At 41.2% G+C, this 12094-nt stretch overlaps 1 protein-coding gene across 2 annotated transcripts in view; it reads left to right on the top strand.

The window, feature by feature from the left end:
• Positions 1 to 12094, top strand: part of LOC113580116 (uncharacterized) — a 37055-nt gene that overhangs the window by 2760 nt on the left and 22201 nt on the right. The window contains exons 3-16 of one of the 2 annotated variants that reach the window (XM_081715887.1): positions 914 to 1072; positions 1873 to 2019; positions 2182 to 2310; positions 3488 to 3655; positions 3796 to 3981; positions 4090 to 4212; positions 4363 to 4476; positions 4975 to 5254; positions 5943 to 6058; positions 6216 to 6333; positions 6463 to 6554; positions 6849 to 7008; positions 10772 to 10878; positions 11316 to 11439. In XM_081715887.1, coding sequence (XP_081572013.1) covers positions 914 to 1072; positions 1873 to 2019; positions 2182 to 2310; positions 3488 to 3655; positions 3796 to 3981; positions 4090 to 4212; positions 4363 to 4476; positions 4975 to 5254; positions 5943 to 6058; positions 6216 to 6333; positions 6463 to 6554; positions 6849 to 7008; positions 10772 to 10878; positions 11316 to 11439 — 2023 coding nt within the window. Of the gene's footprint in view, positions 1 to 913; positions 1073 to 1872; positions 2020 to 2181; positions 2311 to 3487; positions 3656 to 3795; positions 3982 to 4089; positions 4213 to 4362; positions 4477 to 4974; positions 5255 to 5942; positions 6059 to 6215; positions 6334 to 6462; positions 6555 to 6848; positions 7009 to 10726; positions 10879 to 11315; positions 11440 to 12094 lie in introns of both variants that reach the window. The other variant, XM_081715886.1, reaches the window with a different exon arrangement.

Below are 12094 nucleotides of genomic sequence, written 5' to 3'. Positions count from 1 at the left end.
AAGGTATTCTTGTTAGCCGTTCATCTTGACTGCATGGCATAATTGGATAATTTTGTTTGCAGTCAGATTTTAAGATTTTAAGATGTCTTAAAGCTTTTAAACAGTTCATTATTGCATTGACTAGCCTTGGACAATCGAGGCTTGTGAAGTTTGCTGCAGTTAGTGGTACCAAAGTTTCGACCATCCTGCCATACTCATGGTACCAGCAAATTGTGAAGCAGCACTGGTTAGCAGACAAGTTTAAGGCCCCATAAGGGGGTTTAGCCAGTGAATGTTTAAGGTGAGTGCTGATGTCACTGCTTTGACTCTGTTGGTCTGCCTTACTGATAAGGTCTTTCGCTTCTTGTGGTACAGTCTTTTGTATTCTAAACCACTATGGAATGTGTGTCTCCTGTACTGACAGAGTTGGGCTGGCTATGTGCTGCTGTGCTTACCAAGAGTGCTGTCTGATCCGTGTGCTTCTATGACTAATAATCCCTCAGCTGTCCACTGGGTCATTTTCTGTTTAACTTTCAATCAGGTATTCAGGTGATCAGGCATTCAGTCTTTTGGTAAAACCCCCAGATCAAATATTAGGTTCTTCATTGTTTGGCATGTGAATATGGCTGAATACAACAATGATAGTGAACTAAGATGGGTGAACTAAGATGGGTCACTAATGCTAAGCATAGTGTTAAAAGACATACAGTTTTCAAAAGCTGTTAACAAATGACTTATAATAAAATATGATATTTCTGTCCATTTTTCCTTTTAGACTTAAGACATCTTTCAGGTGTGGAACCTATTTTAGGTTCCCCAATGGAAAGCTATCATTATAAGCACAGACCGAACATTTGGAATAAAGGGACTACCACACCTAATTAACCCTTTCACCCTCCATGTGCTATTCCTTTTCTCTTGCCCTCTCTCTCAGGCCCCTGGGTCCCCACAGGAAGGTGCTGGTGGTGGTGGTGGTCCCCCTCTGTCTGAGGTAACTGAGCGATTGGCTCATCTGGAGCAACTGGTAGCCCAGTTAAAGGAGATGATCAGGGAGAAAGATGCAGCTCTCCACACTAAAGATGAACAACTCAAGGTAATTAGTCTCTTCCACAGAAAAAGGCAGAATAGGGCTGCAGAATGTTTAATTGCTATATCTGTACTGGGTTCTGCAGTATTACTCTTTCCTCAATATGGAATTGAATCATTAGGAAATTTTATTTTCTTCTGACCAATTTAACACTTTCCAAATGAGTCAGATAAAAATATTAATTTGATCTAGTATTTATTCTAAAAAACTTTAGCTTTAATGTCACATTAGTGTCACATTAATTGTTCTGTTGCTTATGAACATATTTTTCAGTAATATTTTGTATCGTTGTAAGAATGAACAATACATCAGTGTCGTTTATGGGATGTTTATCTGTGCATGGTGTGGATGTTCCTTTGGCCTGGCGGCTGGAATACAATGAGCGGCTTTATGCTTCTGATTACAAGATTAACCATTGTGGAGAGACTCCCTACAGTGTGTATTGGTACAGAGCAAAGTACAATCTAAGGGCAGGAACAATCGCGTTTCAGTGTTATCTGCACACATGGTGTCTTAGAAAGATTAATTGAAGTGTATTATGCACATACAACATCCATTCACTCAGGCAGTCAGGGTTAATAAGCAGATTCTTGCATATTAAAATCACAAAGTATGGGCATGTGCCTGGTTATGCTGTTTAGCTCAGAGCTTTAATTCATCGTGGTGTTCCACTTTCAGTGTTTTAATTGTAGACTTATTAAAATTCTAGTGCTTACACCATTTGTGCATTTGTCACAGAGATGCAGGAAATGTGTAGTGGAGTGATTGCAACTTCTTACCATGGTGCTGCTTTATAAATCCCCCAGGCTGAAAAGGAGTCATGCGAGGCCAGACTGTCTAAGATGCGCCTCCAGAACAAGGCAAAAGTCACCTCTCTGAACTCTCAACTGGAGGAGCTCCGGAAACAGCAGAGTGTGGCTGCGGGCAAGGCTGCGCCTCTCCAGGTTAAACGGGTAAGAGAGCGCTCTGGTAAACCGGCAGGGGCTCGTGCCTACTTCCTGCTTGGCTGCATTCACTTTTTTTTTTCTTTCCACCTGGAGTGGTGAATATAATTCCACATAGTATTTGTGCATGTGTGCGCGCACGTTCTGGCTGATAAGGTCTTCCCTCTTCAGAGTAGTAGTGGTGAGGCGGGAGAGGCCGAGCTGGTCGGAGCCAGCAGGGGAAAAATGCTCCTGCTTAAGAAGAAACTGGAGGAATTGGAGCAGCAGCTGGCCCAGCGAGACCAGCAACTTCACCTGAAGGTAACTACTGCAGTCCCAGCCAAAAAGAACACTGTGGGTTTTTTTTAGTTTTTTTTTAAATATACAGTTTTGGGATGCTTTGTGTGTGTGTGTGTGTGTGTGTGTGTGTGTGTGTGTGTGTGTGTGTGTGTGTGTGTGTGTGTGTGTGTGTGTGTGTGTGTGTGTGTGTGTGTGTGTGAGAATGTCGGTGAAGTACACAATGGGAAGTGTCTTGCTTCAGCAGCTGATGAAGGACATTTGTCTGACGTGTGCTGTTATTTTGGAAACCTCGTGTACTTCACCTCCATTTTGCATACATCTGATCTTTAAATAAATTACACTACAGTTATTCCCTGGAACCTTGTTGGTTTGGCACTGTATGGATCTGGGGGTCCCATAGGATCTTAGCCTTCTTGTTCTTCACCTCTCCCTGGGGTTCGTCCCATTTGGACCTGGGTGTGTCCAATTCATTCCTTGCATATGTTTCTGTATATGATCCCTGACACTTGGTTGTATCTCTCATTGTATGCTTTCCTTGCCAGTGTCTTGCATCCTTCGTTTAGGTGCTGGATTGTCTCAGTCTGCATATATGGTCTTGTCTGGTGTGATACACCCCTGCTTCAATCAACTTGGTGCTCAGTGCTTGATGTGCTGCCATGATTAGTGACTCTGGGGTTTTCTTCGGTCCAGTCTTATCCAGCCATTGTTGGGATTGTCTTATGTTAGCTACCTCTGCTACTTGACAGTTGTACATTCCATGAAGGGGCTTATCCTGCCATGGCACCTCTTTCTTCTATAGTGACCACTTCTCCCATCTGACTGAGACATTCTGCCATGAGCTCATCCTTGAGGGTCATTGCTTTGATGTATTTATGAATGTTTTGTCTCACCTTGGACAGTGGATTTTTAGGCCCCTTTCTTAAGGCTGGTGTTCAGTGTTTGGATGTTGGATCATGGGTGAAGTGCCCCATGCATTATGAGCAGTTTTTTGGTTGTATAGGTGTGTTGGTGTATGTGTGCGCATTGTGTAAAATTATTATTTTAAAAAATCTCCATTGTCTAATGCAAGAAAGAAGGCAATGAAATGAACAACATTGTGATTGTCAGTATGAACCGCTGCAATACAGAGAATTGCAATTAATACACAGACAGGAAGAAAAAAAAAAGACTCAGTAAATATATCTCAAGTGTGTTTCAGACACAGGAACTGGAAGCCCAGAGAGAGCGTGGCATCGAGATGGATGCCATGTTGGTGGAGAGAGACAAGCGTCTTGTGGAGAAGGAGGCCTACATTGTTCACCTGCAGATGGCAGTATCTGGAGAGTATACCGTTACTGCAGCACAGCCAGTACCTCAGGACTGCAGGGTAAGGAACTCTAAACAGGCTTCACGTGGGGCAAAACTGTGCTTTCCCAGGGCTCATTGCTGACTGGTGCAGCCACTCTGACAGTTCTTCTGTGGCAGGTTATTCCTCCCATGCTTTAAGTAGTGGGTATGTGACTGCAGGAGCGTCCGGTGGATGGTGGTGACTCTGTGCAGGAACTGCAGATGTTGGTGCAGAGCCTGACCAAGAAAGTGGGAGTTGGAGAAGAGCGCTACAGCCTCTTGAAGGAGCAGAGTGACAGCCTCAAAGAGCTGCTGGTAAACGAGCGAGCACAGTTTGAGAAGAAGGAGAATATGTACAAGCAAAATGTGAGTTTTAATCATTCCTGTCTTCATTCGTTCATTCACTCAGTCTTTTAAACTTCTACTCCATTTTGGATTAAATGATTTTGCTGTTGTGCATTTTAAAAACCACAGATCCAGACGTTCAAAGACATAATTTTGGAAAAAGACAGCAAATTAATGGAGATTAACCAGATGCACGAGCAGGAGCTCTTCAGGCTTGCAGCCAAGTCAGATGCAAGCTCAGATCTTGAGCAGGTAAGAGAGTTTTGGGGATTCTGGGAAGAGAGATTTTATTAGGTGAAATTGTAACCTGATGCATTGAGACCTGAAATATGTAGGGATGGTTGGTTGTAATGCAGGTTACCTGTAACAATAGTTACCTTTTAATGCTGCTTATGCACTCAGCTCCTGAAGGCTCTTAAACAGAAGCTACATGAGAAGGAGGAAGTGCTACTGGGCAAAGCTCAGGTGATTGATGTCCTGCAGGGAGAGGTGGATGGCAGAGACCAGCAGATCAAGGTGACAAATAGCAAATTATACCTCTGCTATAGAAAAGAACTGTTCTTCCCTCTTCTTCCCATCCCTCTTCTTGTTTCAGTTTCATTATTTTAGTCTTATCCTCAATCCATTAGTAATAGATACCACCATGAATACAGTGTTTTTATTTATTTATTTATTTATTTATTTTGATGTATTGAAATCCACGTGCACAGGAGTCTAAAGCTGATGAACAGCATAATCAGGAGATGATTAAACACAGGATTTTTACTAATTTTATTACTAATAGTAATAATTACCAATATTTAAAACTAATGATTATGAATTGAGGGAAGTATAACTCCAAAATATTTTGAAAAATAACTAATGTTTTATTGCCTAATTTTGCCTTGAATCATAAACTGTATTATAAAATCTTGTGTTTTACTTATAATATGTATGTCTGCCTTTTTATGGCATGAGATGGATCTACACTTCCTTGTGGTCCCTGTGTTTCTTGCCACCCGTGTGCGTGTGCAGGAGCTTCACGAGCAATTGCTGCGGCTGCAGAGCGAGCGGGAGAATATGCAGTCCAAGCTGGAGGCCGAAAAGCACATCATGCGTGCTCAAGTCCGTGACCTCATGGAGAAGCACCAGGAGGACGTGCGCAGGGTGGCAGAGAAGCATGAGAAGGAGATGTCAGAAAAGGTGCAGGCTCTGCATGAGCAGCTGGAGGTAGGGAGGCTGTCCTCAGCTCAGCAAGCGCCTGATGGCCCACTCCCTGACATGGCAATGACCCAGAGACTCGAGGAACTACAAGGTATTCATTGTGGGCATGTGTGATTGACTTAAAGATATGTCTTATTTACTGGATTGTTTGTTTTAGACTGTTTGTGTGCATGGGTAGACCATCTTAAGAATTGAGTGTTATGGAACTGAAGAGACTGAAGTGGGTGGGACAGAGGGGCAAGCACTCTGACTATGTAGCTAAATGTAGCTACTCCTATGTAGCTACTCATACCAGTACAACGCTTACTACCATCCTACTAGCATGTCAGTGTCACTGCTGTGTTAAAAATGGTCCCTCCACTCTATTAATATCCTGTTAGCAGTGACCCTGTGGTGAAAAACTGGCAACTGGTGAATGGGGCTAAATTAGACAATGAAATGTTTGTGGCAACAGAAACGCTACAGACTGAAACTACACCTATGAAATGTACCTATTAAATGCATGTACCTAATACACTGTTATTGACTGCAAGTGTTTCTAGTAAAGTATCTGCAATGTTGTGTGCAAGAAATATAGTTTGTTCCGGTTAGAGAAATATGTTTGGATAGTTTGGTGTTTCTTTTTCATGTATTCAAGGAATTGCATGTTAACATGAACTTTACATGAAGTGCTTTTTTGGGAACGGGTAGTTTTAAATAAAAAGGAAAGCGGAAGTGCTGAGAGAAACCCCTCTGTTGTTTTATGTTGTTGATTCCCCTCTTTTTATGTGGGTGATCAGCCCAAGCTAAACTAAAGGCAGATGAGGCCAGCAGGTCAGAAGCCAAGTTCCTAAAGATAAAAGCTTGGTCCAAGTCTCGCATCAGACAATTTGAAGATGAGCTGAAGAAAGCTCAGGTGAGACATAGAGAGCATTTTCAGTGCAGAAGAAAGAGTACTACAAATATACAAGATGGTCACCTTTAGGAATAGTTTATAAGAAGTAAAGTTCATAGTTTGTTTAGTGTTAACAACATAGATACTGTGACTTTAACATCTTACTGTTGAACCCCAGTCTGGTAGTGTCGGCACTGATCTGACCACCCTGCACAGCCGAGTTAAGGAGCTTGAGGAGGAGAGAGAGGAAATGTTGTGTAAACGTTTACAATACGATGAGCTCAAGGCCAAAAATGGTGAGGAAAGAAACAAAAACAAAAACCAACCCTATATTGCTGTTCTTTTTGTATTATAGAATGAAATGCATTGCACATTTGTTATAGTTTTGGATTTTGAGTTGTTTCTTTTTGAACCAATGTGTGTAGATATTCTCGAGGCTAAACTGATTGTGTATGAGGAACAGCAGAGAAAGATGCAGGCAGACCTGGAACAAGTTACCAAGAGGGCTGCATCCCAGGTAGGGCGAAGCTCACCGCATTCCCTCACATATAATGCTGATTACACTTCAGCGCTGGGGGTTAAGAAACTGGACAATTTTGGTGTTTCCCCTCTCTAAGATACTGGCATTGGCTCTCAAAAGGCTTGACAATCTTTTCTTGAGTTACTTTATTAATATGTATTAATGAAGGGGAAATTATGGGCCCACCAGTGACTGGGACAGAAAACCGCTGGCTTGGATGAAACCGACTTTTCACAGAGCAGTGTGGTGTAAAAGTGTGTCTTCTCTCTCTGTGTGCTGTGTGTCCTGCAGACAAGTGAGTCTGGCAGCGTGGATGATGGGCAGAGCCAGGTGCTGGAGTGGCAGGACATGGTGACCATGGTAGCCGAATCTGAGGCAGCACGGGACCAGGCTCGGGAGGAGAAGAACGCCTTGGCACTCCGTATGAGCCACATGGAGGAGGAGAGAGAGGGTGAGGAGAGGGAGGGGGAATGTTTATATTACCTGATCAGAAAGCCATGTATCTGCTAGACAGTTATCACAAGAAGCTGCATATCGCTTCTCACCAACCAAATCCTACAGTGGGCAGTACACTTCAGCAATACACAAATTGAAATACAAGATACTTTGGTGTGTGTGCATAGCAAGAGGTTCAGTATCACTGTTCCTTCTCAGTGCATGGTGTTAATTTTCAGAGTTATGCAAATTGTCCTTTTAACTGACAGCCAGTTGCATGGGTGAAAATGTTATGTTCATTTATTCTAGCAAGGTGGAGTAAAGACTAAAGGAGGAAACCCAGTTTGGTAAGATCAGTCAAGAGATCTCCAAATTGCGCTCTAGCACTGCAACTCTAGTAGTGTCGTAGAGAACGGCTGGTTTGATTAAGTGGCAGCCGATAAAACTCTTAGATAGAGAAGTGTACTGCTAAACTCGCACTTGTAACTGGTAACTGATGTGGCATTTGATATGGAAGCACTTTCAGGGCCCTGCAGTTTTAAACCACCATTAGTAGGGCAAATGTTGCTTGTGCTGCCTTTGTAAATAACAAAATTCATTAAGTAATATGTCATGCACAGGTAAAATAACTTGAAAATTATGATTCTGGAGTGTTCGTGTGGTTGTATTAAACTGAATATTTAAGGATTAACATGAGCTAGAATGTAACTGAGAGAGAAAAAAAAGATAGAAAACCATGTCCTTTTGGTATTTTTAGTTTATTCCCAGACTATAGTCCCTGCCATTTGTTTGGCCAAAGTTAAACTGTTGGGACAGCAGCATATAAACTACATAACTCCCTTGTTGATTTATTTTATTTGTGCTTTAGCATTTTTGTCTACAATTTTATGATGACAGATTATCATCTTTGTGTAAAATAATATTGGCTTTAGTGTGATAAATAACTTGTATCAGGCAAATCCTGGAACATTTTCTTCTTTTAATGTATTTTTCCTAAGTGACCAGTTGGTCTCAAATCTTCCCAAAACCCCAGCACCCTTCATAACTCATTCTTTGTGGGTGCGATGGAGTCATGGTCATTTCTGTTTTATGCCCAGTTTCTAATTCATGCTACATTTCTCAGTAAACAAGTGTCCAAAATAGTGAAGTCAGGGGTGTTTTATTGGGGAGAACATGATGAACATTTTGTAATGATTCATTTTGCATACCCCCATGAAAAGTCGATCCAGATTCAGCATGACTCTTTTTGGTTTTTGTTTTGTTCTTTTCTCCCATCTGTGAGACAAGCCCTGGCTCCAACCTCAAGCCTCCCTCCCTCCACCTGTCATCCTGCTCTTTGTGATTGGTGCAGCCACAGAGAACAGTTTCCCGTCAGTTTTGTGCATGCAGGCTCTTCTTGCTCCAGTGTCCGTCTTCCTGCTGTACTGCCCGCTGATTCCCAGAAGCCCTTTCCCTGCGGAATCTCTTGGTAGTACAGTGGCGGCTGATATCTGGCTTCATCTCCTTTATTTCTTTTTGCCCTGTCCTTTCTGTTTTCTTCCATTTCCACTGTTTTGTTTGTTCCCTCGACCTGATGTCCCCTTCACGAGGCCCAGCTCTAAACTGACCTGCTGCATTAACAAGTGTCAGATGTCTGGTGTTGGGTGTTTTAATATTGTGGTCTGATAATAAAGGCTTAGTAACTGTGAGCCCATCTTTGAAAGCTTATTACCAGTGATTAACCAGTTATTTCTCATCTTTTAATTCTGGGCACACTTTGTAAATCCAATCAAAACTAAACCCCAATTTTCAAGTAAATAAATGATTTACTTGGCATGGCAAACCTTAATTCCTGGAGGCTCCCTTCAGAAATATGTCCAATTAGCTCTTTAGATCCTCTGTTTTGGATTAGTTAGTTGGTGAAGATATAGATAACTGTTCACCTCTTCAGGTTCAGGGTTTGCCATGGTTGAATTTGCCTTGGTTAAAATGCTATACAGGTTAATGGTTAGGACTTTTTACTTGATTTGAGAAAAGTGCCTGTGCTGAGGTCTGGGGCTGTTTCTTTCACATCATTTAACAAACACAAGTGACACTCGACACTGCACAAATCCTAACTTCAGTGTAGATAAATTTCTTCTTTAAATAGATGCAGGGCTGTTTAATCTTCCTGAGGACACTTGCATCTATTATTCAGGTGGATGTGTTGTGTCAATCTGTTTTATTACCAGTTTCTAGAAGCTGTAATATTTATTGCTTGGGAGCAAAAAGTCCTCTTTCTGATAAATAGCCCTGCATAGTGTTCCATATTGTTTTGTGAGCTGTTGATTAGCTACTTTTGCTTTTAGTATATTCTAATAACACCATTATTGTATCAAAACTCTTAAAAACATCGCAAGCACCCTGAGGCATTTAGTTCTTTGTATATAGTTTTAAGTCATTATTTCTTGTTTTATTTATATGTTTATTATTTTTTAAGGTCATTACAAAACAATAATCTGTTAATAATCAATAATCTCATCAATGGTTCTCTTTGATTTCACACTTCACCCTGTATAATTAATTATACAGGTGTCTTTAAAGGAATACTCCAACCTAACCTATCTACCCCGTGTATGGTTATCATGAACAATAATTTTTAACACTTTCACTTCTACTTGGGCTTTGAATTGGGTTATCTCCTATTTTCTAAGGGCAGTTAATGAGAGAACCATTAACATCTGCCCTTTTATTATTATTTTATTATTATAAGTGTGACTTGTGTGAACAGGTTCTTTTCTACCTACAAGGAAATGTGTCAAAATTGTCTGTGGTAACCATTTACACACAACAGATACGATTGGGTGTGTGGGTAATTTCTTTTAAGCATAGTTTTGACTTAATTGATCATAACCGAATCAGTTCTTTCAGTTTCTTTTCCACCAAATCCTTCCATTAATCTTTCACTGTTCTTTTGACCAGTACTTCCTGATGCCACAAAACAGATGGGAATATGTTTTGTGCAGGTTATTGGTAATGCCATGGCACATTACACATTAGACTCTGATGTGGTTGTGCTTCCTGAATTTCTCTTCATCATCCAGCACACAAAATGCTTAGCTTTGCCCTTATTCAAAGCAGACAAGAATTCCTCTTTTCCGAGTGTGTGAGGAGAAAAATGGAATCAAAACACGTTCTCTTGCTGATTTTGTTGCTTTTTGAGAATGCTGATTGCCCTGCTTCTCACGTCTGCCTTTTTTGTTAACTGAAGTCTGATTATGATGCCTGTGAAGAAAATGTGCATGGTAATATACATCATCACACTGACCCATTCGTCACTGTTTTACACAAAGGAATACATGTCCTCATATACTCCTTTCACTCGGGTGTGACAGCATTTAGCCTTGTATGAAATCTAGTTTTCTTGGTCCTGGCTGTGAGTGTCAAGTCCTTAAGAGTCTAGTGTGGGTGTGTGCGAATGAATGAATGTGGATATTGGAACGTCTCCTTTCCCCCCCTCACTCTCCTCTATTTTTTTCAAAATTGTAAGTGTTTTCTTTGTTTAAAAAAAAAACAAAAAAAACGTTCTGCCTAAAAATCCCCCTTGCTATAACTTGCTTCTTTCAGTCTCCCCTTTCTTGTCGTGTGTCTGTGTGTGTGTGTGCATGTTTGGTTTTTTTTGTTTTGTTTTGTTTTTTTCTTCCTTCCTCCTGCCCCCCTACTTTTCTCCTGTCCTTGGTCTGAGTATATATCCCTCATACCTTCCTGTGGCACAAAACTGATTGAGGATGACTGGTTCTTTCCTGGCTGCTCCGATCCAGCACTGGCCAATCGGCAGCAGGAGTTGGAGGAGGAGCTGGCCCAGGTCAGAGGGCTCCGTCCACTAAAGGACAAGAAGCTTGGGGACTCCGCCCCCCACAGCCTGCAGGTATGAGCAAGGTGTCGCCATCACTCTTAACCAAAAGGTTGACGGAGATCTAGCTGCTAAAATTGAGAAATGGGAATGTATAAGAACGCTAAGCTATAGTTTGACAATTATTTTAGTACATGACCCATCCAATGGAGCTTGGCACCTGTGCATGGTATTCCATGCAATGCATTTTAGCTCTAACCCACCTGACCCAGCTCATAAGGGACTTGAAAATGATCTGATCAGGTGTATTGGAAGCGTTAGAATCAGGAACCTCCAAAAGAGTGCTTGTGGTCTTCAGAGCTGGGTATTTTAATATGGCTGGCATAACACATTTCATCACATTGCTGCATTCAAATGTTGTAGATCTCCTTTTATCCATGCATTTTGTGGATTTATGATGAATTTGGTTTGTTTCACTCTGCATAGCCTCTGATATATTTTTGTCTCTGTAGGAGCACTTTGAGTTTGATGGCAGACAGTCTTTTCCGGATCCCCGGAGCATTTCCAGTATCACCACTCCCATGGAAGGGGAGAATATGGGAGGTTGGTGGCCCGAGTACAGTGCCCCAGACACAGGTGTGAAACCCACTAGACAGTTGAGACTGGCATGCACATATCCCATTCATTTTCCCCATTGTTAATGTACTTAAATATTGTATTTGTTATTACTTTAAAAATTTCCTTTGGCATTGATGTTTTTTTTAACACCTCACCCAGCCTTATTTAAAAACACTTTTTTGTTCTTAACCAGTCCACCTGGTGGGACCGTTACCTGGTTGGCCTCTGTTTGCAGTTTGCTTTTTTTGTTGTAGAGTTCAGACCATTTGGAGCATGTGCGTGCTGGATGAACTGCCTAGTCTTGGTTGCATAGGCTGTAGTCCAAGTTGAATGCAATGAAGTTTTTGTCAGTGTGTAGTAATGTAGGTGTGCAGTGCCTTCATCTATGGTAAGTGTTGGTGCTTTGTTTTCATCCACTATTGATGAGTTTCTTTAACCATTTTTTTTTTTTGGATAATGTGGATATGTTGAAAGTATGTATGTATGTATGTAAAATATTAAAAACCCTTAATCTAGCATGATGTAAAAGAACTGGAAACTATGCTGTTGATTCATTATAATTCAGCGGGTTCCACAAGTTTTAAGGTACTGAGAAACTAAAGAAATAAGACATCAAATGCATTTAGGATTAATTTATTTTTGGTGATAATCCCATTCCTTCTTCAACAGTATA

Source organism: Electrophorus electricus, chromosome 6 (genome assembly GCF_041902795.1).
Source record: "Electrophorus electricus isolate QZ-2024a chromosome 6, ASM4190279v1, whole genome shotgun sequence".
NCBI classification, from domain to species: Eukaryota; Metazoa; Chordata; class Actinopteri; order Gymnotiformes; family Gymnotidae; genus Electrophorus; species Electrophorus electricus.
This window is presented reverse-complemented; position numbering and strand designations above follow the sequence as displayed.